This window comes from Salmo salar, chromosome ssa28, assembly GCF_905237065.1.
Source record: "Salmo salar chromosome ssa28, Ssal_v3.1, whole genome shotgun sequence".
NCBI lineage: Eukaryota > Metazoa > Chordata > Actinopteri > Salmoniformes > Salmonidae > Salmo > Salmo salar.
The window spans coordinates 30,106,857-30,133,987 of NC_059469.1; the positions used below are offsets into that span (position 1 = coordinate 30,106,857).

Below are 27,131 nucleotides of genomic sequence, written 5' to 3' on the forward strand. Positions count from 1 at the left end.
TACTCAATGCCCCATGGCAAAATATGTAGAATTGTAGCAAACTTGCTCTAAAACTGCAAAATTTACTCTATGCCCCATGGCAAAATGTGTAGAATTGCAGGAAATTAATGCTAAAACTTTTTTCTCTTCGCTGTCAAGAGGGAGGCCACTACAATGTTTTGCTTACTAGGCTAACTGACTGCATGTGTGGGTACGAATGTGTGTACGCAGACCCGCGAGCTACTGCCCCATCCGCTCCAAGTTCCTCCCTCCCTCTCCCCTGTGCTGCTAGGTAAAGTCAGCTCCAGGTTCCTCCCTCCCTCTCCCCTGTGCTGCTAGGTAAAGTCCGCTCCAGGTTCCTCCCTCCCTCTCCCCTGTGCTGCTAGGTAAAGTCCGCTCCAGATTCCTCCCTCTCCCCTGTGCTGCTAGGTAAAGTCCGCTCCAGGTTCCTCCCTCTCCCCTGTGCTGCTAGGTAAAGTCCGCTCCAGGTTCCTCCCTCCCTCTCCCCTGTGCTGCTAGGTAAAATCCGCTCCAGGTTCCTCCCTCCCTCTCCCCTGTGCTGCTAGGTAAAATCCGCTCCAGGTTCCTCCCTCCCTCTCCCCTGTGCTGCTAGGTAAAGTCCGCTCCAGGTTCCTCCCTCTCCCCTGTGCTGCTAGGTAAAGTCCGCTCCAGGTTCTCCCCTCCCTCTCCCCTGTGCTGCTAGGTAAAATCCGCTCCAGGTTCCTCCCTCCCTCTCCCCTGTGCTGCTAGGTAAAGTCCGCTCCAGGTTCCTCCCTCTCCCCTGTGCTGCTAGGTAAAGTCCGCTCCAGGTCCCTCCCTCTCCCCTGTGCTGCTAGGTAAAGTTCGCTCCAGGTTCCTCCCTCCCTCTCCCCTGTGCTGCTAGGTAAAGTCCGCTCCAGGTTCCTCCCTCCCTCTCCCCTGTGCTGCTAGGTAAAATCCGCTCCAGGTTCCTCCCTCTCCCCTGTGCTGCTAGGTAAAGTCCGCTCCAGGTTCCTCCCTCCCTCTCCCCTGTGCTGCTAGGTAAAGTCCGCTCCAGGTCCCTCCCTCCCTCTCCCCTGTGCTGCTAGGTAAAGTCCGCTCCAGGTTCCTCCCTCTCTCTCCCCTGTGCTGCTAGGTAAATTCCGCTCCAGGTTCCTCCCTCCCTCTCCCCTGTGCTGCTAGGTAAAATCCGCTCCAGGTTCCTCCCTCCCTCTCCCCTGTGCTGCTCGGTAAAGTCCGCTCCAGGTTCCTCCCTCCCTCTCCCCTGTGCTGCTAGGTAAAGTCCGCTCCAGGTTCCTCCCTCCCTCTCCCCTGTGCTGCTAGGTAAAGTCCGCTCCAGGTTCCTCCCTCCCTCTCCCCTGTGCTGCTAGGTAAAGTCCGCTCCAGGTTCCTCCCTCCCTCTCCCCTGTGCTGCTAGGTAAAGTCCGCTCCAGGTTCCTCCCTCCCTCTCCCCTGTGCTGCTAGGTAAAGTCCGCTCCAGGTTCCTCCCTCCCTCTCCCCTGTGCTGCTAGGTAAAGTCCGCTCCAGGTTCCTCCCTCCCTCTCCCCTGTGCTGCTAGGTAAAGTCCGCTCCAGGTTCCTCCCTCCCTCTCCCCTGTGCTGCTAGGTAAAGTCCGCTCCAGGTTCCTCCCTCCCTCTCCCCTGTGCTGCTAGGTAAAGTCCGCTCCAGATTCCTCCCTCTCCCCTGTGCTGCTAGGTAAAGTCCGCTCCAGGTTCCTCCCTCTCCCCTGTGCTGCTAGGTAAAGTCCGCTCCAGATTCCTCCCTCTCCCCTGTGCTGCTAGGTAAAGTCCGCTCCAGGTTCCTCCCTCCCTCTCCCCTGTGCTGCTAGGTAAAGTCCGCTCCAGGTTCCTCCCTCCCTCTCCCCTGTGCTGCTAGGTAAAATCCGCTCCAGGTTCCTCCCTCCCTCTCCCCTGTGCTGCTAGGTAAAATCCGCTCCAGGTTCCTCCCTCCCTCTCCCCTGTGCTGCTAGGTAAAGTCCGCTCCAGGTTCCTCCCTCTCCCCTGTGCTGCTAGGTAAAGTCCGCTCCAGGTTCTCCCCTCCCTCTCCCCTGTGCTGCTAGGTAAAGTCCGCTCCAGGTTCCTCCCTCCCTCTCCCCTGTGCTGCTAGGTAAAGTCCGCTCCAGGTCCCTCCCTCTCCCCTGTGCTGCTAGGTAAAGTCCGCTCCAGGTCCCTCCCTCTCCCCTGTGCTGCTAGGTAAAGTTCGCTCCAGGTTCCTCCTTCCCTCTCCCCTGTGCTGCTAGGTAAAGTCCGCTCCAGGTTCCTCCCTCCCTCTCCCCTGTGCTGCTAGGTAAAATCCGCTCCAGGTTCCTCCCTCTCCCCTGTGCTGCTAGGTAAAGTCCGCTCCAGGTTCCTCCCTCCCTCTCCCCTGTGCTGCTAGGTAAAGTCCGCTCCAGGTCCCTCCCTCCCTCTCCCCTGTGCTGCTAGGTAAAGTCCGCTCCAGGTTCCTCCCTCTCTCTCCCCTGTGCTGCTAGGTAAATTCCGCTCCAGGTTCCTCCCTCCCTCTCCCCTGTGCTGCTAGGTAAAATCCGCTCCAGGTTCCTCCCTCCCTCTCCCCTGTGCTGCTCGGTAAAGTCCGCTCCAGGTTCCTCCCTCCCTCTCCCCTGTGCTGCTAGGTAAAATCCGCTCCAGGTTCCTCCCTCCCTCTCCCCTGTGCTGCTAGGTAAAGTCCGCTCCAGGTTCCTCCCTCCCTCTCCCCTGTGCTGCTAGGTAAAGTCCGCTCCAGGTTCCTCCCTCCCTCTCCCCTGTGCTGCTAGGTAAAGTCCGCTCCAGGTTCCTCCCTCCCTCTCCCCTGTGCTGCTAGGTAAAGTCCGCTCCAGGTTCCTCCCTCTCTCTCCCCTGTGCTGCTAGGTAAAGTCCGCTCCAGGTTCCTCCCTCTCTCTCCCCTGTGCTGCTAGGTAAAATCCGCTCCAGGTTCCTCCCTCTCCACTTTGCTGCTAGGTAATGTCCGCTCCAGGTTCCTCCCTCCCTCTCCCCTGTGCTGCTAGGTAAAATCCGCTCCAGGTTCCTCCCTCCCTCTCCCCTGTGCTGCTAGGTAAAATCCGCTCCCCGGTTCCTCCCTCTCCCCTGTGCTGCTAGGTAAAGTCCGCTCCAGGTTCCTCCCTCCCTCTCCCTTGTGCTGCTAGGTAAAGTCCGCTCCAGGTCCCTCCCTCCCTCTCCCCTGTGCTGCTAGGTAAAATCCGCTCCAGGTTCCTCCCTCTCTCTCCCCTGTGCTGCTAGGTAAAGTCCGCTCCAGGTTCCTCCCTCCCTCTCCCCTGTGCTGCTAGGTAAAGTCCGCTCCAGGTTCCTCCCTCCCTCTCCCCTGTGCTGCTAGGTAAAGTCCGCTCCAGGTTCCTCCCTCTCTCTCCCCTGTGCTGCTAGGTAAAGTCCGCTCCAGGTTCCTCCCTCTCTCTCCCCTGTGCTGCTAGGTAAAATCCGCTCCAGGTTCCTCCCTCTCCACTTTGCTGCTAGGTAATGTCCGCTCCAGGTTCCTCCCTCCCTCTCCCCTGTGCTGCTAGGTAAAATCCGCTCCAGGTTCCTCCCTCCCTCTCCCCTGTGCTGCTAGGTAAAATCCGCTCCCGGTTCCTCCCTCTCCCCTGTGCTGCTAGGTAAAGTCCGCTCCAGGTTCCTCCCTCCCTCTCCCCTGTGCTGCTAGGTAAAGTCCGCTCCAGGTCCCTCCCTCCCTCTCCCCTGTGCTGCTAGGTAAAATCCGCTCCAGGTTCCTCCCTCTCTCTCCCCTGTGCTGCTAGGTAAAGTCCGCTCCAGGTTCCTCCCTCCCTCTCCCCTGTGCTGCTAGGTAAAGTCCGCTCCAGGTTCCTCCCTCTCTCTCCCCTGTGCTGCTAGGTAAAATCCGCTCCAGGTTCCTCCCTCTCCACTGTGCTGCTAGGTAAAGTCCGCTCCAGGTTCCTCCCTCCCTCTCCCCTGTGCTACTAGGTAAAGTCCGCTCCAGGTTCCCCCCTCTCCCCTGTGCTGCTAGGTAAAGTCCGCTCCAGGTTCCTCCCTCTCCCCTGTGCTGCTAGGTAAAGTCCGCTCCAGGTTCCTCCCTTTCCCCTGTGCTGCTAGGTAAAGTCCGCTCCAGGTTCCCCCCTCTCCCCTGTGCTGCTAGGTAAAGTCCGCTCCAGGTTCCTCCCTCTCCCCTGTGCTGCTAGGTAAAGTCCGCTCCAGGTTCCCCCCTCCCTCTCCCCTGTGCTGCTAGGTAAAGTCCGCTCCAGGTTCCTCCCTCCCTCTCCCTGTGCTGCTAGGTAAAGTCCGCTCCAGGTTCCTCCCTCTCCCCTGTGCTGCTAGGTAAAGTCCGCTCCAGGTTCCTCCCTCCCTCTCCCCTGTGCTGCTAGGTAAAGTCCGCTCCAGGTTCCTCCCTCTCCCCTGTGCTGCTAGGTAAAGTCCGCTCCAGGTTCCCCCCTCCCTCTCCCCTGTGCTGCTAGGTAAAGTCCGCTCCAGGTTCCTCCCTCCCTCTCCCCTGTGCTGCTAGGTAAAGTCCACTCCAAATCAAATCAATGAAAATGTTACTGGTCACATACACATAATGCTTGTGTTCCTAGCTCCAACAATACAGTAGTATCTAACAATTCACAAAAATACACACATCTAAAAGTAAAATAATGGAATTAAGAAATATCTAAATATTAGGACGAGCAATGTCTGAGTGGCATTGACTAAAGTACAGTAGAGTACAGTATATACATATGAAATTAGTAAAACAGTATGTAAACATTATTAAAGTGACTAGTGTTCCATTTAAAGTGACCAGTGATTCCATGTCTATGTACATAGGGCAGCAGCCTCTAAGGTGCAGGGTTGAGTAACCAGGTGGTAGCCGGCTAGTGATGGATATTTAACAGTCTGATGACCTTGAGATAGAAGCTGTTTTTCAGTCTCTCGGTCACAGCTTTACCTGTACTGACCTGTACTGACCTCGACCTCTGGATGGTAGCAGTGTGAACAGGCCGTGGCTCGGGTGATTGATGTCATTTATGATATTTTTGGCCTTCCTGTGACATCAGGTTCTGTAGGTGTGCTGGAGGGCAGGCAGTGTGCCCCCGGTGATGCTTTGGGCAGACTGCACCATCCTCTGGAGACCCCTGCGGTTGCGGGCAGTGCAGTTGCCGTACCAGGCGGTGATACAGCCCGACAGGATGCTCTCAATTGTACATCTGTAAAAGTTTGAGGGTCTTATGGGCCAAGCCGGATTTCTTCAGCCTCCTGAGGTTGAAAAGATGCTGTTGCGCCTTCTTCACCACACTGTCTGTGTGGGTGAACCATTTCATATTGTCAGTGATGTGTATGCAGAGGAACTTGAAGCTTTTCACCTTCTCCACTGCGGTACCGTCGATGTGAATAGGGGCTAGCTCGCTCTGTTGTCTCCTGAAGTCCACGATCAGCTCCTTTGTTTTGTTGACGTTGAGGGAGAGGTTATTTTCCTGGCACCACTCCGCCAGGGCCCTCACCTCCTCCCTGTAGGCTGTCTCATCATTGTTGGTAATCAGACCTACTACTGTCATGTTGTCTGCAAACTTTATGATTGAGTTGGAAGCGTGCGTGGACACGCAGTCATGGATGAACAGGGAGTACAGGAGGGGGCTGAGAACGCAACCTTGTTGGGTCCCTGTGTTGTGGATCAGCGTAGTGGAGGTGTTATTTCCAACCTTCACCACCTGGGGGCGACCCATCAAGATGTCCAGGACCCAGTTGCACAGGGTGGGGTTCAGACCAAGGGTCTCGAGCTTAATGATGAGCTTGGAGGGTACTATGGTGTATTCCTCTTGTCCAGATGGGATAGGGCAGTGTGCAGTGCAATGGCGATGGCATCATCTGTAGATCTATCGGGACGGTATGCAAATTGAGGTGCATCTATGGTGTAAGGTGGAGGTGATATGATCCTTAACTAGCCTCTCAAAGCACTTCATGATGACAGAAGTGAGTGCTACGGTGCGATAGTCATTTAGTTCAGTTACCTTTGCTTTCTTGGGTACAGGAAGAATGGTGGACATCTTGAAGCAAGTGGGGACAGCAGACAAAGATTGGAGAGAGATTGAATATGTCCGTAAACACTCCAGCCAGCTGGTCTGCGCATGCTCTGAGGACACGGCTAGGTATACCGTCTAGACCTGCAGTCTTGTGAGGGTTAACACGCTTAAATGCCACGGAGAACGAGAGCCCACAGTCCTTGGGAGCAGACCATGTCGGTGGGAATGTGTTATCCTCAAAGCGGGCAAATGAGGTGTTTAGCTTGTCCAGAAGCAAAACGTTTGTGTCCGCGATGAGGCTGGTTTTCCCTTTGTAATCCGTGATTGTCTGTAGGCCGTGCCACATACAGTTGAAGTCGAAAGTTTACATACACTTAGGTTGGAGTCATTAAAACTCGTTTTTCAACCACACCACAAATTTCTTGTTAACAAACTGTAGTTTTGATAAGTCGGGTAGGACATGTACTTTGTGCATGACACAAGTAATTTTTCCAAGAATTGTTTACAGACACATTATTTTACTTATAATTCACTGTATCACAATTCCAGTGGGTTAGAAATTTACATACACTGAGTTGACTGTGCCTTTAAACAGCTTGGAAAATTCCAGAAAATTATGTCATGGCTTTAGAAGCTTCTGACAGAAGCGTTCTGTCTCCTAGAGATGAACGTACTTTGGTGTGAAAATCAATCCCAGAACAACAGCAAAGGACCTTGTGAAGATGCTGGAGGAAACAGGTACAAACGTATCTATATCCACAATAAAACGAGTCCTATATCGACATAACCTGAAAGGCCGCTCAGCAAGGAAGAAGCCACTGCTCCAAAACTGCCATAAAAAGACAGACTACGGTTTGCAACTGCACATGGGGACAAAGATCATACTTTTTGGAGAAATGTCCTCTGGTCTGATGAAACAAAAACAGAACTATTTGGCCATAATGACCATCGTTATGTTTGGTGGAAAAAGGAGGAGGCTTGCAAGCTGAAGAACACCATCCCAACCGTGAAGCACGGGGGTGGCAGCATCATGTTGTTGGGGTGCTTTGCTGCAGGAGGGACAGGTGCACTTCACAAAATAGATGGCATCATGAGGAAAGGAAAATTATGTGGATATATTGAAGCAACATCAAGACATCAGTCAGGAAGTTACAGCTTGGTTGCAAATGGGTCTTCCAAATGGACAATGACCCCAAGCATGCTTCCAAAGTTGTGTCAAAATGGCTTAACGACAACAAAGTCAAGGTATTGGAGTGGCCATCACAAAGCCCTGACCTCAATCCTATAGAAAATTTGTGGGCAGAACTGAAAAAGCGTGAGCGAGCAAGGAGGCCTACAAACCTGATTCAGTTACACCAGCTCTGTCAGGAGGAATGGGCCAAAATTCACCCAACTTATGGTGGGAAGCTTGTGGAAGGCTACCCGAAATGTTTGACCCAAGTTAAACAATTTAAAGGCAGTGCTACCAAATACTAATTGAGTGTATGTAAAATTCTGACCCACTGGGAATGTGCTAAAATAAATAAAAGCTGAAATAAATCATTCTCTCAACTATTATTCTGACATTTCACATTCTTAAAATAAAGTGGTAATCCTAACTGACCCAAGACAGGGAATTTTTACTCTGATTAAATGTCAGGAATTGTGAAAAACTGAGTTTAAATGTATTTGGCTAAGGTGTATGTAAACTTCCGACTTCAACTGTACGTGTCTGAGCCATTGAATTGTTTGTTTTCTACCGTATTCTCAGTCACCTTGCCGTTGAATGAGGTGGTTCATGCTTTCAGTTTTGCGCGAACTCTTCCATCTAACCACGGTTTTTGGTTTGGGTAGGTTTTAATAGTCACAGTGGGAACAACATTCCCTATACACTTCCTTGATGAACTCAGTCACTGTGTCCGTGTATACGTCAATGTTACTCCCAGAGGCAACCTGGAACATATCCCAGTCCGCGTGATCAAAACAATCTTGAAGCATGGATTCTGATTGGTCAGACCAGCGTTGAATAGACCTTAGCACGGGTACTTCCTATTTGAGTTTCTGCCTATAGCAAGGGAGGAGCAGAATGGAGTCGTGATCTGATTTGCCGAAGGGAAGGCGTTGTAGCCATCCCTGAAGGGAGAGTAACAATGGTCGAGAGTTTTTGTAGCGTGAGTACTACAGGCATTGTGTTGATAGAACTTCGGTAGGGTTTTCCTCAAATTTGCTTTGTTAAAATCCCCAGCTACAACAAATGCGGCCTTAGGATATGTGGTTTCCAATTTGCACAAAGTCCAGTGTAGTTCCTTGAGGGCTGTCGTGGTATCGACTTGAAGGGGAATATACACGGCTGTGACTATAACGAAGAGAATTCTCATGGGAGGTAATTTGGTCGACATTTGATTGTGAGATATTCTAGGTCGGTTGAACAAAAGGAGTACAAGCTCCTGTACGTTATCACAATCTCACCATGAGTAGTTATTCATGAAACATACACCCCCGCCTTTCTTCTTCCCGGAGAGTTAGTCTTGTCTGCGCGATGTACTGAGAACCCAGTTGGCTGTATGGACGGGGACAGTATATCTGGAGAGAGCCATGATTCCGTGAAACAGATTATGTTACAGCCCCTGATGTCTCTCTGGAAGGAAATCCTCATCCTGAGCTCTTCTACTTTATTGTCCAAGGACTGAACATGAGCAAGTAAAATACTCGGAAGCCGTGGATGGTGTGTACGCCTCCTGAGTCAGACTAGATGTCCACTCTGAATACCTCTTCTCCACCGCTTGAAGTTCACTCTGAATACCTCTTTTCCGCCAGCGGCGTCTTGGAGCAGCCCCTGGGATAAATTCAATAATCTGGGGGGTATGAACAAAGGATCCAATTCGGGAAAGTTGTTTTTCTGTTCGTAATGCTGGTGAATTACTGTTACTCTGATATCTAAAAGTTATTTCCGGCTGTATGTAATAACAAAAAAAGTTCTGGCCTTATATGTAAAAAATTACACACAAAAAAACAAAATTCTGCAAAGTTGCTTAGAAACTGAGCTGCCATGTCTGTCGGCGCCAACTTCCAGGTTCCTCCCTCGCCCCTGTGCTGTGCTAAGTAAAGCTCCTGGTTTTCCCTTCTCCCTGCTAGTCTGCTCCAGGATTTCCTGCTTCCCTGTGTGAGTAAAATAAGTTAAGACTTCTCCCTCATTCTTAACATCATCTCCCCTCCTTGCTTTTCCTTTCTCTCCTGTCACTCCCCACCCTTCCTTATTGTGTGAGTCCCCTCCACATCTCCAGCCCTCATGTATGTGAAACCACTCCAGGTTTTCTCTCTGTCCTGTTCAGTAAAAGTGGGTCAGCATTTGACTTGTATTATTCAGACCCAGAGCTGCTCTGGCTGCATCATTAATGTATTAATGTTGAATCTCAGTGACGTCCATTTAAAGTTGTCAGGATATTTGTACTGATCTGGCTAGCAACCAGTACCTGGACCATGATTACATCACCAGTCACACTTTTGGCACTCAGAGTACATACAGTAGTATAGTATGTACATAGTCAATTGAAAAGTGTTTATAAACAAACAAAGTAGTATCACACTTTTGGCAGTCACAGAAAAGTCAATAGATTAGTTTGCAATAGTTTATAAAATAATGAAACTATCATCAATGAATGACAGTTTATTGAAAATTAGGGCTGTAAAATGTATTTTTATTGTGTTCATAACAGGATTTGCTGTGGTCTATCAAGATTAATCGCAAATTCAGAATTCGCTCAAATTGAGCTGTAATTTAAGATTTTTTATACAAAAAGCATTACAAGAATATTGACATCTTGATTTTATCCAAAGTAACAGATAGAAAAATCTGGTAAATTGATAAAGCACGCTTTCATTAACCTCAATGTCAACTTGTTTTCAGTGTATTTTCTACGCTTCCAGACAATACGATAAAAAAAAATGGTGCACTAAAATACAAAAAGTTAACTGAGTAACTATGACAGACCTATTGAAAATACAGCTAATCTTTCAACTTGAAAACCCATCCAGATGTTGGCCACTGATGTAGGCCATTCAGTAAATTCCAAGCTGACGACCTAGTGTCTGTGTTGTTGTCCTTTCTGATAGGATGAGACAGAGGAGCTGAAGAAGAGAGTGGCCGTTCTGGAGTGTCAACTAAGGAAGAACGAGGAGGCCAAAAAGGGCTTTGAGGTGTCCATGGGTAAACTGCTCAACTTCGTGGAGGTACAGTGCGTAGTGAAAGTTTACACACCCCTTGCACAGTCTTCACATTGTGCGGCCTTAAAATGACATCTAAGAATGCTCTATTTTTATTTGAAAAAGAAAATGTGTCTGTGTATTTGAGTATTTTTAAATACATACCAATAATTTCCAACTGTATTTGGAAATAAATATCAAAATAAAAAATATCAAGTACTTACTTCGAAATGTATGTGAAAGTCATTGAAATATCTTAAATAGTATTTGAACCCAGATCTGATAAATAGGCTTGTGGTGTTCAGAAATGTGGTCTCATCGGATGTGTCCCAAATGGCACCCTATTCTCTTTATAGTGCACTAATTTTGACAAGAGCCCTGTTTGGGCCCTATGCTTGGGCCATATGTATGGGCCCTGGTCAAAAGTAGCGCACCGTATAGGAAATAGAGTATTGGAGACACAGCTGTCAACTCAAATAATACTAATCTTGTCATTCATTCCCGTTCAGAACGTCCAAGACTTCCTCATTGAAAATCAAGGACCTGTGAAGAGCTACGGGTAAGAATGTTTATGGTGCTCACTATTCCAATGAATAGAGTGAGTATTAATAAAATGTCTGCCTCCGTCCTTTCCCTTTCAAAAGCCGGCTGTCTTTCTGAGTATCTCATTCATTCAGTGTATACAGGAAGGGTTATGGTGACATTAGATTGCAGCGAGTGATGCACAAAAAGACGACATTTAACTTGTTGCTAGTAGCAACAGTTGGCAGACACAGCAGATCTCTGACCAAGTCTATACACTCCTAATTGTAAAGACAAGCATAAAACCTATTTTTTTAACAGACCATTTTTCCTTAACCTTTTCAGTTAATGAGCCAGTATGTTATTCTGTATAATGCCATCAGTTTTACTAAACTGTGTGTCTATAAAGACCCAATATGTAAGACCTCCTGTAACTTCCCTTCGTGTGTGTGTCTGTGTGCGGGAGGGAGGGAGGGAGGGAGGGAGGGAGGGAGGGAGGGAGGGAGGGAGGGAGGGAGTGTGTGTGTTTGTCTAGCAGTCTCTAACAAATTCCAATCTCTAAGACCTCCTGCAGCTTTCCTTTGTGTGTATGCGTGTCTTTATCTATCTGTGTGTGTGTGTGTGTGTGTGTGTGTGTGTGTGTCTGTGTGCCTACTCCTGTGTGTGTCTTCATCTATCCATGTGTGTGTGTTTGTGTATGCGTGCGTTTGACCCAGGCACCTCTGCAGGACCCATGTCGGTGGGCAGGTGTGTAATGAGGGACCCTGTAGACAGCAGAACCCATTTAGTAGAGTTCTCCTCTCATCTGCTCCTTATCCAACAGGATGGAGTAGAGCCTTGAATCAAGCATCAGACTCAGCTGAATGATAATTAACGGTTGTGGGTCCCACACTGTTTCTGAGTCATTCCACGAAATGACTTCCTTTTTGGTCCCTTTGATATTTTAAGTAGAAATTGTGCACCAATATTTAATTTTAAAAGCCTGTTATATTAAATTAAGTGATCTTTACTACAGACTATATGGAGAATTCAATCAATCAGATTTTTTATATGAATAAAGGCTTGCTAAAATACCAAAATGTTCCTCTGTCAAAGTTGTCACTTCTAAGAATATTTTAACCCACTTAATCCCAACATTACTCCAATTTTACCATCATTGTAAAGCCTTAGTTATTTTTGTTGCATTGACAGTCATTTTGAAGATTCTTATTTATTTAATGTGATTAGTAATTCATTTACATCTGCCCTTCATGTTAAGGTCCACCCTGTTACATGAACTGAACTCTCATTTTAACATGGTGAAACTATTCCTTTTTAAATAATCTAAAGATACATTGAACATCTAATAGTCAAACCACAGAGTAAAAGCAGGTGAGATGGATCTACTCTTTTCGGCCATTTTCTGGTGGAAAACGAAGCGGGTTGAGCATAACATAGACTAGAAATGTTTTAACAATTTCATTTTTTTGGTGGTGAAACTTACATTCAATTTCCACTCCATGTTGCACATAACACATATCCATTCCCCCTGTCACAAGGGGATTTATGGCTGATTTAAGAAGAATTTGTCAATCCTGTTACTTTATTTGACACTTGATAGACACTTACTATGGTCATTTATTTATTTATCCTCTTGAGATGGGAAAACAATGTTTTTATGAAGATGAACATGTGCTCTTTGTGACAGTATTTTAAATACAGTTGAAGTTAGACGTTTACATACACTTAGGTTGGAGTCATTAAAACTAGTTTTTCAACCACTCCACACATTTTTTGTTAACAAACTATAGTTTTGGCAAGTCTGTTAGGACATCTACTTTGTGCATGACACAAGTAATTTTTCCAACAATTGTTTACAGACAGATTATTTCACATATAATTCACTGTATCGCAATTCCAGTGGGTCAGAGGTTTACATACACTAAGTTGACTGTGCCTTTAAACAGCTTGGAAAATTCCAGAAAAGTATGTCATGGCTTCAGAAGCTTCTGATAGGCTAATTGACATCATTTGAGTCAATTGGAGGTGTATCTGTGGATGTATTTCAAGGCCTAACTTCAAACTCAGTGCCTCTTTGCTTGACATCATGGGAAAATCAAAAGAAGTCAGCCAAGACCTCAGAAAATTGGGAGCAATTTCCAAATGCCTGAAGGTACCACGTTCATCTGTACAAACAATAGTACGCAAGTATAAACACCATGGGACCACGCAGCCGTCATACCACTCAGGAAGGAGACGCATTCTGTCTCCTAGAGATGAACATACTTTGGTGCGAAAAGTGCAAATCAATCCCAGAACAACAGCAAAGGACCTTGTGAAGATGCTGGAGAAAACAGGTACAAAAGTATCTATATTCACAGTAAAACAAGTCCTATATCGACATAACCTGAGGCCGCTCAGCAAGGAAGAAGCCACTGCTCCAAAACCGCCATAAAAACCCAGACTACTGTTTGCAACTGCACATGGGGACAAAGATCGTACTTTTTGGAGAAATGTCCTCTGGTCTAATGAAACAAAAATAGAACTGATTGGCCATAATGACCATCGTTATGTTTGGAGGAAAAAGGGGGGAGGCTTGCAAGCCGAAGAACACCATCCCAACCGTGAAGCACAGGGGTGGCAGCATCATGTTGTGGGGTGCTTTGCTGCAGAAGGGACTGGTGCACTTCACAAAATAGATGGCACCATGAGGAAGGGAAATGATGTGTATATATTGAAGCAACATCTCAAGACATCAGTCAGGAAGTTACAGCTTGGTCGCAAATGGGTCTTCCAAATGGACAATGACCCCAAGCATACTTCCAAAGTTGTGTCAAAATGGCTTAAGGACAACAAAGTCAAGGTATTGGAGTGGCCATCACAAAGCTCTGACCTCAATCCTATAGAAAATTTGTGGGCAGAACTGAAAAAGCGTGTGCGAGCAAGGAGGCCTACAAACCTGACTCAGTTACACCAACTCTGTCAGGAGGAATGGGCCAACATTTACCCAACTTATTGTGGGAAGCTTGTGGAAGGCTACCCGAAACGTTTGATCCAAGTTAAACAATTTAAAGGCAATCCTACCAAATGCTAATTGAGTGTATGTAAACTTCTGACCCACTGGGAATGTGATGAAAGAAATAAAAGCCGAAATAAATAATTATCTCTACTATTACTATTCACATTCTTAAAATAACGTGGTAATCCTAACTGACCTAAGACAGGGAATTTTTACTCTGATTAAATGTCAGGAATTGTGAAAAACTGAGTTTAAATGTATTTGGCTAAGGTGTATGTAAACTTCCGACTTCAACTGTATATACGCTACCGTTCAAAAGTTTGGGGTCACTTAGAAATGTCCTTGTTTTTGAAAGTAAAGCACTTTTTTTGTCCATTAAAATAACATCAAATTGACATTGTTAATGTTGTAAATGACTATTGTAGCTGGAAACGGCAGATTGTTTTATGGAATATCTTCGTAGGCGTACAGAGGCCCATTATCAGCAACCATCACTCCTGTGTACCAATGGCATATTGTGTTAGCTAATCCAAGTTTATCATTTTAAAAGGCTAATTGATCATAAGAAAACCCTTTTCCAATTATGTTAGCACAGATGAAAACTGTTCTGATTAAAGAAGCAATAAAGCTGGCCTTCTTTAGACTAGTTGAGTATCTGGAGCATCAGCATTTGTGGGTTCTATTACAGGCTCAAAATGGCCAGAAACAAATACATTTCTTCTGAAACTCATCAGTCTATTCTAGTTCTGAGAAATGAAGGCTATTCCATGCAAGAAATTGCCAAGATACTGAAGATCTCGTACTCTGCTGTGTACTACTCCCTTCACAGAACAGCGCAAACTGGCTGTAACCAGAATAGAAAGAGGAGTGGGAGGCCCCGGTGCACAACTGAGCAAGAGGACAAGTACATTAGAGTGTCTAGTTTGAAAAACAGACGCCTCACAAGCCCTCAACTGGCAGCTTCATTAAATAGTACCCGAAAACACCAGTCTCAACGTCAACAGTGAAGAGGCAACTCCGGGATGCTGGCCTACTAGTTGAGGCCTTGTGAGGCGTCTATTTCTCAAACTAGACACTCTAATGTACTTGTCCTCTTGCTCAGTCCCCTTGCTCACTTTACGAAATTCAAAATTACAATGCTTTCTTTCAAAATTTGGTCAGTTGTGAATGGATGAGTCTGTTCAGAGTTTGTTGTTGTCATGCCTAAGTAGTGGTGTAAAGTAGTTAAGTAAAAATACTTTAACTACTAGTTAAGTCGTTTTTTTTGTTGGTTATCTGTACTTTACTTTTCACTACTTTTACTTTTAGTTCACTACATTCCTAAAAATAATAATGTACTTTTTATTCCATTTCCCCTGACACACAAAAGTACTTTTTTGAATGCTTAGCAGGACTGACATTTTTTCCAATTCACGCACTTATCAAGAGGTCATCCCTACTGCCTCTTATCTGGAGGACTCACTAAACATAAATGCATAATTTGTAAAAGAGTGTGCCCCTGGCAATCCGTAAGAAAATGGTGCAATCTGGTTTGCTTAATATATGGAATTTGAAATCATTTAGACTTTTACTTTTGATATACTTTAGTATATTTCAGCAATTACATTTAATTTTGATACTTAAGTATATTTAGAACCTTATACTTTTATACTTTTACTCAAGTAGTATTTTACTTGGTGACTTTAACTTTTACTTGAGTAACTTTCTATTAAGGTATCTATACTTTTACTCAACTATCACAATTGGGTACTTTTTCCACCACTGTGCCTAAGTTTGCTAATCGTGCCAATTAAATAAATCTAAATATTGCCCCCTTGCTAGATTGATGAATACAACAATGGTTAAAACAGTGTAAAAATGCTGTCAGCTTGAGACTTTAACTCTATACCTGTCTGTGTCTCTGCAGCTCCGGTGACGTGAAGGCTGGAGCCTCCTCTCAGCCCCTGGGAGCCCGGGTGGGGAAGAAGTCCCAGTGGACGGCTGCCACACTTACAGCGGAGGCTAAAGAACTCACACGGACTGTTAGCGCCATTCTGGAGGTGGAGTGTAAGTGATCTATCATCTCGACTCGCTGCATGCCTGCATGTCGTCTCTATCCCTGGTCCAGCATGCAAATCCAATCAGCTCAACAGACAACGAATCACCTCCATAGTTCTGAAACCAACCGGATAACAGACACCAAACCAACCAAATTATATCCATAGTTACTAAGTTAACCAAAATCAACCAGCTCAACAGACCTCAAAAAATCGAGTTACTAAGCCAACCAAAACCAACCGGATAACAGACACCAAGCCATCTTTGTAGTTACTATACACATCTCAATCGCCATCTTTTAGTACAGCGGCCTGTAAGAAAATGATGGACATTCTTGCACTTAAGTTTCAGACAACAGAATGAGACCGTAAAACAGCTAAGCAACTTCGAGATGTTCAGTCTCTGTGTCCAGTGGAGTTGAACGGACCAGAGACTAATTGTTCTGTCCATAGTTACTAATAAGTTTTCTCTGTAGTCAGCGTCTAGTGGACTGACAGAATGATCTTTCATTCAACATGAAATATAGTGTTGGAGATGTTCGCAAGGTTCGACTTTCTATAGATTTGTGTTTTGAATCAAATAATTGTTTTCAGAATTGTACCAGTGTATCTAGAAATGTACAGTAAGACCTTAGTCAATACAAAAACATCATCATACATATACCTGATCAAGTCAGTCGCTAACCACACAGTAGCCCTGAATGTAGTGGGATGGGATGCAGCCAAGTACATCAAAAGGGGAAAAGCTTTCCACACCGGGACATAAAAACTCCACGGGGAAGGAAGAAAGAAGTGAAGAAGATGATTGAGATGAAGAGGGGTTAGATACTGATGTCGTCATTACTAACAAGATTCTTCAGGAATTACAATATATAGCACCTGGACCAGGAGCCATATGGGAGCAAACTGTTTCCGATTGTTCAATTCAGTTCTAATCCAGCGTTGGTGTCAGGTTGTGAGCAGGGTGAGAAGTAGAGCCATATATTAAGAGACTACGGCCAGGTTTCAGAACGGACGCCATGTTAGCACCTTTATTCTTGAAATGTTGGCGACGTAACAATACGAGAGCGCCTCCGATAGTTCCCTCTGAAATGACCCGACTTAAACAAGTAAAACAGAGCAGCGAATTTAAGACATTTTTACTGATTACCATTCGGAACAATGTGTATCCATGTCGGTATTGTGGTGTCAACAAATTGCATATCTGCTTTCACTGGACATCTTCATAGTTTTCAAAACCTTTCAGAAAGAAACAGCACAATGCGTAACCATAAATTATCACTTAACAACGGCTATGGAGGAGAAAGTGGCGCTTTCGGAATGTTCAGACAGAAACCACATTGGCCCAACTCTCTGTATTGATGCCTCTGGTGAGAAGTAATGACCTCCAAGGTCACTGTCTCCTGTCTCTAGTTTAACCTTGTCTGATCCAATGAGACTTTCTCCTGACCCCTGACCCCTCTTGACCTTTCCCAGTCAGAGGTGAAGCAGCCAATCAACCTGGTGATCTAACTCTCACCCATAGAGATAGATAGAGGACTCTAGTGCCCAAAATTCTGTTTTAGCATGGGCAGCGCCATTGAGGACATAACCATTTTGAAGTAGTCAACTAGGTGGGACTTCCTATGGATTTAGGAAGGATCACATAATTCCATCCAGTTCATCAGGAGGGATCAGCCAATGAATTATACCCGTGAGAAAACAATTTACTGCAGGTGGCAGTAAACTGTCAATCTTGGCTTTATACCTGTTCAAACAACAAACTCCAGGTAGCAGTATGCACCCTTTCAGTTTGTTTACGAACTCATAGAAGTAGTAGTAGAAGAAAAATGGAGATGGCCTCAATGGTGCTGCCCATGCTCTCATAGACGCCATAATGAGACAGATACAATGTTTCGTCCTCTAACCATCTCTACGCTCTCACCTGAGGCGGACGTGTCATTGTGACTCTGGGGTGTGTCAACTCAACCCTATGGGCCCTGGTCAAAAGTAGTGCACTAAATAGGGAATAGGGTGCCATTTTGGGATGTAGCCTTTCTCTCTATCTGTTTTCATTTCCGGTAATCATAGATGAATGTCAGATACAAAAAATAAAAATGTACTGTCCTTGATAATATGAGTCAGTGTTGGAGAACTAGAAACTGTATGGTAGGATTAGAGAACTAGAAAATGTATGGTAGGATTAGAGAACTAGAAAAGGTATGGTAGGATTAAAGAACTAGAAAAGGTATGGTAGGATTAGAGAACTAGAAAAGGTATGGTAGGATTAGAGAACTAGAAAAGGTATGGTAGGATTAGAGGAGAACTAGAAAAGGTATGGTAGGATTAGAGAACTAGAAAATGTATGGTAGGATTAGAGAACTAGAAAAGGTATGGTAGGATTAAAGAACTAGAAAAGGTATGGTAGGATTAAAGAACTAGAAAAGGTATGGTAGGATTAGAGAACTAGAAAAGGTATGGTAGGATTAGAGAACTAGAAAAGGTATGGTAGCATTAGAGAACTAGAAAAGGTATGGTAGGATTAGAGGAGAACTTGAAAAGGTATGGTAGGATTAGAGGAGAACTAGAAAAGGTATGGTAGGATTAGAGGAGAACTTGAAAAGGTATGGTAGGATTAGAGAACTAGAAAAGGTATGGTAGGATTAGAGAACTAGAAAAGGTATGGTAGCATTAGAGAACTAGAAAAGGTATGGTAGGATTAGAGGAGAACTTGAAAAGGTATGGTAGGATTAGAGGAGAACTAGAAAAGGTATGGTAGGATTAGAGGAGAACTTGAAAAGGTATGGTAGGATTAGAGGAGAACTAGAAAAGGTATGGTAGGATTAGAGAACTAGAAAAGGTATGGTAGGATTAGAGGAGAACTAGAAAAGGTATGGCAGGATTAGAGCAGAACTAGACAAGTTATGGTACTGTAGGATGACAGGAGAACTAGAAAAGGTATGGTAGGATGACAGGAGAACTAGAAAAGGTATGGTAGGATGACAGGAGAACTAGAAAAGTTATGGTACTGTAGGATGACAGGAGAACTAGAAAAGGTATGGTACTGTAAGATTAGAGGAGAACTAGACAAGGTATGGTACTGTAGGATGACAGGAGAACTAGAAAAGGTATGGTAGGATGACAGGAGAACTAGAAAAGGTATGGTACTGTAAGATTAGAGGAGAACTAGAAAAGGTATGGTACTGTAAGATTAGAGGAGAACTAGACAAGGTATGGTACTGTAGGATGACAGGAGAACTAGAAAAGGTATGGTAGGATGACAGGAGAACTAGAAAAGGTATGGTACTGTAGGATGACAGAAGAACTAGAAATGTTTTGGTACTGTAGGATGACAGGAGAACTAGAAATGTTTTGGTACTGTAGGATTAAAGGCTGCCAGACTGTTACTTTACACTTCTGCCATTCAACAAAAAAAAGGATCTGCCATCTGAGGCTGATAATAATATCACGTGATTCTGTGAAACAAAAGAAGGTCCTATGAATGTTCTGTGAGAGGAAGGAAGGAAGTCCTTTCTGGTTTTTGATGACTTCTAAGAGGACATTGGATCAGTTGGAAAATCTATTGTGTTCATTGGTGTGTTATGTAAGCTTGTGTGTTAAGGAGGGGTAGATAAGTAGGTCAATCCAATATCAGGCGACCCAAAGTGTTAGTTAGAAAAATGTATTAAAGTGTCACTCCACAATGATAGTATAGTTGACAATACAAAATACCAATTGTAATAACCACACTGTGGACCACTCAGTTTAAGACACTAAAAGCGGTCATAGTCAAACATGGTACAGTAGTTTAATTTGCTCATCTATAATACATAATACTATCTATACATTATTATACATTAGGTCATCTGTACACATGTATACATAAACAAAAACCAAAGTACGGTAGATAACAGGACATTTAGACACATATAAAGAAACGTCTCCATGTATTATTTCTATCCGTTCAGTTGATGAAAAGGATGAGGCCTGATGTGGTTGTATACCCCGCAATACAGCAAGGCTCAAGATTTTCAATGGATCTAGCATTACAAAATCAACAGATGTTTATCTAAGGGAGTGTGTGTGTGTGTGTGTGTGTGTGTGTGTGTGTGTGTGTGTGTGTGTGTGTGTGTGTGTGTGTGTGTGTGTGTGTGTGTGTGTGTGTTTGTACTTTAGACATTCTCCTCTCCCCAGATCCCATCTTAGTCATTTCCACTGGGCTCAGTGTTGCTTGGTTGTGTACTGAATATCCACTCTTTCTGAGTGGATATTCACAAACACACACACACATTTTGGGTCTCTAATATTGGATTGACCTACTTACCTACCCCTTCTCAACACACACACACACACACACACACACACACACACACACACACACACACACACACACACACACACACACACACTCAACCTAATGACAATTTTTAGGTTGCGCAAAGGTTGTAATTGAAAGGAATTGACTTGGAATTTAAAGAGTCCTCCTTCTGTCTATTCAGTTCTAGGACCCTTTCTTAGACTTGCCTCATACTTACATCAAACTTACATAATATAATAATAATATATACCATTTAGCAGACAGCTTTATCCAAAGCGACTTAGTCATGTTTGTATACATTTTGTACGTATGGGTGGCCTCAGGAATCGAACCCACAATCCTGGCGTTGCAAGCGCTTCACTCTATACCGCTCAAACTCAACTCTGGACCCCCAAGCCAGTTCCACTGTGTTTTTTCATTGTTTCTTTCTAATCAGGGACTGGTTTAGACCTGGGACAGCAGGTGGGTGCAATTAATTATCAGGTAGATCAGAAAACCAGGAGGCTCCGGACCTCGTAGGGTCAGAGTTGAATACCCCTGCTCTATACCCACTAAAGCATACAGGACCACCACATCACACACTTTATACAAAAGTCCTTGTTTATGTACAGTATTATGCTGTATATCGTATCCTCAGCAATAAATGTTTTCTACAGAACACTTTCTGTGTGCTATAAAGCGGTGGTTGGGGTTTAGGGTAATAGCACCCACAGTTAGCCTGAGGTGTCATAAAACTTATGTAAACTGTTACAAATGTCTGTATATTTACAGCAAAATGTTTAGTTAGCTACTGGAATTCTATATAACAGTACACAACTGTAAAGTGCAATACATTATGGGGGCTCAATGGAATTCCACTATTAGCTACATAGGTTGGCAAGTAGTCTAGTGCTTAAGAGCGATGGGACAGTAACCGAAAGGTCGCTGGTTTGAATCCCTGAGCGAATTAGGTGAAAAAACTGTCTGCCTGTAAGTGGCTCTGGATAAGAGCGTCTGCTAAATGACTAACATGTAAATGTTGCTATTCCAAATACAGTGTGCAGGTAGACATATCTAACCCCGTCTTTGTTACTAATCAGTAGGGTTGCAAAATTCCTGGAACTTTCAAAATATTCCCTAGTTTTCCCAAAATCCTGGTTGGAGGATTCCCAGAATCTGGAGGGAAAAGCAGGAAATCCAGAATACTCCAACCAGGCATTCTGGAAAACCAGGGAAGTTCCTGGAATTTTACAATCCTACTAATCAAACACTTAGTCAATCATATTGATTTAGCATTGTTACATGTTAAATTTAGTTACATTTTATATTTATAATACTGTTATTCAACCATTTCCTTTGCTTTAAAAACTGTCAAAATAAAATAAAAATCTGATCCTGTTAAGTGAATTTGCCTTATTCTGATCATAACTGATTATATCAAATCACAAGAAACAAACCTTTCTCATCACTCCACAGGCTAAAGCATTCAAAATATTAAACAATTTCATTTAACATTTGAATTTTTGAAGATTACAATGTATTTTATAGAATACCTTTGGTATTAAAACTGAATAAATTATTTTAATGATGAAGGTTGTAAATGTAAAGTGCCTTCAGAAAGTATTCATACCCCTTGACTTATTCCACATTTTGTTGTGTTACAGCCTGAATTCTAAGTGGATTAAATATTTTTTTCTCACCCATCTATACACCATACTCCATAATGACAAAGTGAAACTAATGTTTTTAGACATTTTTGCACATGTTTGAAAATTAAATACATATCTTGTTTACATAAGTATTTACAACCCTGAGTCGATACATGTTGCAATCACCTTTGGCAGTGATTACAGCTGTGAGTCTTTCTGGGTAAGTCTCTAAGAGCTTTGCACACCTGGATTGTACAATATTTATTTTGAAAATACTTCTGGCTCTGTTAGACATATTCAATCAACCCTTATCCCAGTCTGCTGTCCCCACATGCTTCAAGAGGGCCACCATTGTTCCTGTTCCCAAGAAAGCTAAGGTAACTGAGCTAAATGACTACCGCCCTGTAGCACTCACTTCCGTCACCATGAAGTGCTTTGAGAGACTAGTCAAGGACCATATCACCTCCACCCTACCTGACACCCTAGACCCACTCCAATTTGCTTACCGACCCAATAGGTCCACAGACGACGCAATCGCCATCACACCGCACACTGCCCTAACCCATCTGGACAAGAGGCATACCTATATAAGAATGCTGTTCATCGTTTACAGCTCAGCATTTAACACCATAGTACCCTCCAAACTCGTCATTAAGCTCGAAACCCTGGGTCTCGACCCCGCCCTGTGCAACTGGGTCCTGGACTTCCTGACGGGCTGCCCCCAGGTGGTGAGGGTAAGTAACAACATCTCCACCCCGCTGATCCTCAACACTGGGTCCCCACAAGGGTGTGTTCTCAGCCCTCTCCTGTACTCCCTGTTCACCCACGACTGCGTGGCTATGTACGCCTCCAACTCAATCATCAAGTTTGCAGACGACACTACAGTGGTAGGCTTGATTACCAACAACGACGAGACGGCCTACAGGGAGGAGGTGAGGGCCCTCGGAGTGTGGTGTCAGGAAAATAACCTCACACTCAATGTCAACAAAACAAAGGAGATGATCGTGGACTTCAGGAAACAGCAGAGGGAGCAGCCCCCTATCTACATTGACGGGACAGTAGTGGAGAGGGTGGAGAGTTTTAAGTTCCTCGGCTTACACATCACGGACAAACTGAAATGCTCCACCCACACAGACAGCGTGGTGAAGAAGGCGCAGCAGCGCCTCTTCAACCTCAGGAGGCTGAAGAAATTCGGCTTGTCACCAAAAACACTCACAAACTTTTACAGATGCACAATCGAGAGCATTCTGTCGGGCTGTATCACCGCCTGGTACGGCAGCTGCTCCGCCCACAACCGCAAGGCTCTCCAGAGGGTAGTGAGGTCTGCACAACGCATCACCGGGTGCAAACTACCTGCCCTCCAGGACACCTACACCACAGGAAGGCCAAAAAGATCATCAAGGACGACAACCACCCTAGCCACGGCCTGTTCACCCCGCTATCATCCAGAAGGCGAGGTCAGTAGAGGTGCATCAAAGCGGGGACCGAGAGACTGAAAAACAGCTTCTATCTCAAGGCCATCAGACTGTTAAACAGCCATCACTAACATTGAGTGGCTGCTGCCAACATACTGACTCAACTCCAGCCACATTAATAATGGAAAAATTGATGTAATCAATTTATCACTAGCCACTTCATATAATGTTCTCATACCCTACATTACTCATCCCATATGTATATACTGTACGCTATACCATCTACTGCATCTTGCCATCTTGATGTAATGTATCACTAGCCACTTTAAACAATGCTGCTTTATACGTTTCATACCCTACATTACTCATCTCATATGTATATACTGTACTCTTACCATCTACTGCATCTTGCCTATGCCGTTCGGCCATCATCATTTATATATTTTTATGTACTTATTCGTATTCATTCCTTTACACTTGTGTGTACAAGGTAGTTGTTGTGGAATTGTTAGGTTAGATATTACTGCATGGTCGGAACTAGAAGCACAAGCATTTCGCTACACTTGCATTAACATCTGCTAACCATGTGTATGTGACAAATACATTTGATTTGAATTGGTTGTTGATCATTGCTAAACAACAATTTTCAGAGCCCCACCTGTTATGAGCCCCACCTGTTTTGCATGTTATTTTGGCATTAATACATGTCACATACTAGTTTGCAAACAATGTAAACAAAATAATCATTGAGTTAATAAAGCTGCATAGAAACATGGTCTCTTTTTTGCTTTGTTGAGTAAGGCAGCTCCAAAATGTAGGTGTTTCAGCCTAGCTCAGTGCTTTCTGTGGTGGTGGGGCAGCCAGGGGAAAATATGGAGCGTAGGGGTTGGTAATGTTCTCTGGTTGCACTGTGATTGGTTCAGTGTTCTGTCACTCGTGGGGACACCATGTCACCGCCAAATCTACAGGGAGAGTTAGAAAATGCAATTACCCTGGGTGCTGCCATAGAGTTACATTAGAAGTCCCCATCCACCAAGGTCATTGGCCACAGATAAAATTACGTCAAATAACATATCTACCGTAGCTTTGATTGGACTGATGATGTCAACATCATACTTTCAAAATCTAGCTAGCAAGCTAGCAGTCATCATGAATCAAGTCGACAATCTACTGCTAAATCCTTTTCAATCATTGTCATATGAAGAGAAATTATGACCAAGCATATAAATAGAACGCATCTGTGCTCATCGGCCATTGGACATAAACAAGATAGCGCCGATAGAGATGGCAGCTTCGCTTCAAGTCCTTAGGAAACCAGAAAACCTTAAGTGTTATTACATACAGCCAGGAATAACTATTGGATATCAGAGAGACGTCAATTTACCAGCACAACCAGCATTACGACCAGGAATTTGACTTTCCCAAAGCGGATCCTTTGTCTGCACCTCCCAGTGCATTTGAACTGATTCCTGCAGGGATGCAAACTAGTTACCTTTCGGCGAAATTCGCCATTTTGAATCCAAAATAGGTGGCCTATGTGAATTGTGTAGATCCATTGAGAAAAGCTTTTTTTTTGGGGGGGGGGGGGCTTTGGATCACTACTGGCTGAAAGCGAATGAGTGAAGCGCGTTTGGAGCAATACTGGCTGTATCCAAGGCTCAACCATTCATTCACATAACAGAATGCAGCACGAGACTGAAGAGAGAAGAGACAACCAAATCAGTGTGCACTCTGGAAAGACAGCAGTAGGGTGCAAAGGCAGTTTGCCAGTAACAGCAGCGCGTCCCTGAACGAAAACGAAGAGGTAGGTGAGAAGCCTGACCACGGAGACGGGGGTGAGAAGGTGATGAAGCATACTTCATGAGCTGTAACTGAAAAACAACTGGCTTTTGCAAAGTTTGAGATGAGAAAGTGTGGCGGTATTGTTAGTATTGTTAAGTATCTTGCTATAGTAGCTGGATCAAATTCTCCGTTAGCTAGCCAGAGAAATGTTGAGCAACATTAGCCAACTAGCTGATCAAATAATTGAGTTTATGGTGTGTTTGAAAATTTGCTGGCTAAAAAAAGTCAGACAGCTAGCTAGCTAATGTTACAACATCAGATGAGCTAACATTAGTAACCTAAACAATTCGCTATAGTATTAACTGGTATACAACTCCTTGCCGTTCCTCAAGTTATAACGCGTTAGTTGCTTACTGGACCCTGGCAATCTGTGTGAAATGTTAGTAGTTAACTTGTTAACTAGCTAACAAACTGTCTGTGAACTAATGTTTTCCCTCTACAGTATGTGGTACATTTTCAGAATGAGAGAATTAGGTGAAAATGAGGCGTTGCTTGTTAAACAAGTGGATTCAGGGATCAAGTGTAGCTGGAGCTGGGCCTGGCTTATGCTGGATGCCAATAGAGGTGAAAGAAACACCATACACTTTCCTCTTTCAATACAGTGGCTAAAAATGGGTATGCTAGGTGTACTCTCTGCCTGAAAGAAATAAATTATGCCAACAAAGGGTATTATGCTCTGCTGGCTCATTGTAGAACAGATGTACACAGGCAGAAAGTGTACAATGTAATAACATGCAGTGTAGCCCAAAGATACTGTTTTTTGTTGTGTTGAACTTGACAGTAACACTTTTGTGTGAGTGAGGGGGGATTATAATTTATTTTGCCCTCATGTAGCCTTGTGCACTTGATCAATGTCTACTATAGTGGCCACTATAATAGAGCAAAAATAGAATGTTTGTTTGTTTCATACTATTTCTTCTTTAAGATGTTTTTTCCCCAAGTGAAATATTTAATGTTTGTGTGGTCACAAGCATTCTATTATAAAGGCTGTCATGGCTAACTGCAATATTAGTGTGTTGTTTTTTCACAAGACTAGTGTGTAATTTGCAATAAAGTCTAGGCAACAAATAACATTGTATTCCTTTCCTTACATTTTTTAGCTGTGAGTTAGGTTCACATTAACCACTTTTTTTTTACACATGGAGACTGATCATGTAGATCATATTCTTTGTTGTTTAATTAGTTAAAACCTGAATTTCCACCTAGCAGGCATTTTTTGCATGTTTCAGTGCAACAAAAGTGTCACCTTTTTGGGCCCTCACCAGTTTGCATCCCTGTTCCAGAGGCCAACGCAAAACAATGCCGTCGGAGGAGAGGGTGCCGGAGCGGTCTTCTAGTGAGGCTTCGGATGCACACGCCACCCAACGCTTCCAAGTATATTACTCGCTAATGTCCAGTCCCAAGTTAACAAAGTTCACAAAATAATGAGTTGCTTTCCAAAGAGATATCCTGGATTGTAGGATCGTAACATAAGCTTTTCCACGGAGATATGGCTAGCTGGGGACATGCAGTCGGAATCCGTACAGCCAACGGGATTTTCAGTGCATCTCGCCAACAGGAACAAATATCTCTCTGGTAAGAAGAAGGGAGAAGTGTTTCATGTTTCATGATTAACTACACATGGTGTTATTGTAACAACATACAAGAACTCAAGTCCTTTTGTTCACCTGACATAGAATTCCTCCCAATCAAATGCCGACCGTATTATATCCCAAGAGAACTCTCCTCGGTTATTGTCACAACTTTGTATATCCCCCCCGCAAGCGAATACCAAGACGGCCATCAAGGAACTTCACTGAACTGTATGCAAACTGGAAACCATACAGTGAGGGAAAAAAGTATTTTATCCCCTGCTGATTTTGTACGTTTGCCCACTTACAAAGAAATGATCAGTCTATAATTTTAATGGTAGGTTTATTTGAACAGTGAGAGACAGAATAACAACAAAAAAATCCAGAAAAATGCATGTCAAAAATGTTATAAAATGATTTGCATTTTAATGAGGGAAATAAGTATTTGACCCCTCTGCAAAACATGACTTAGTACTTGGTGGCAAAACCCTTGTTGGCAATCACAGAGGTCAGACGTTTCTTGTAGTTGACCACCAGGTTTGCACACATCTCAGGAGGGATTTTGTCCCACTCCTCTTTGCAGATCTTCTCCAAGTCATTAAGGTTTCGAGACTGACGTTTGGCAACTCGAACCTTCAGCTCCCTCCACATATTTTCTATGGGAGTAAGGTCTGGAGACTGGCTGGGCCACTCCAGGACCTTAATGTGCTTCTTTTTGAGCCACTCCTTTGTTGCCTTGGCCGT

The 27,131-nt window shown here is 44.2% G+C and overlaps 1 protein-coding gene across 3 annotated transcripts in view; it reads left to right on the plus strand.

The window, feature by feature from the left end:
* Positions 1-27,131, plus strand: part of LOC106589860 (syntaxin-binding protein 4) — a 137,050-nt gene that overhangs the window by 85,640 nt on the left and 24,279 nt on the right. The window contains exons 18-21 of one of the 3 annotated variants that reach the window (XR_006762559.1): positions 9,989-10,105; positions 10,588-10,637; positions 15,505-18,602; positions 18,706-21,312. Coding sequence is in view for 1 of the 3 variants with exons in the window: in XM_014180263.2 (XP_014035738.1) it covers positions 9,989-10,105; positions 10,588-10,637; positions 15,505-15,644 (307 nt within the window). In the remaining 2 variants the exon portion in view is untranslated. Of the gene's footprint in view, positions 1-9,988; positions 10,106-10,587; positions 10,638-15,504; positions 21,313-27,131 lie in introns of those variants that run through there. The other 2 variants (XR_006762558.1, XM_014180263.2) reach the window with 2 other exon arrangements.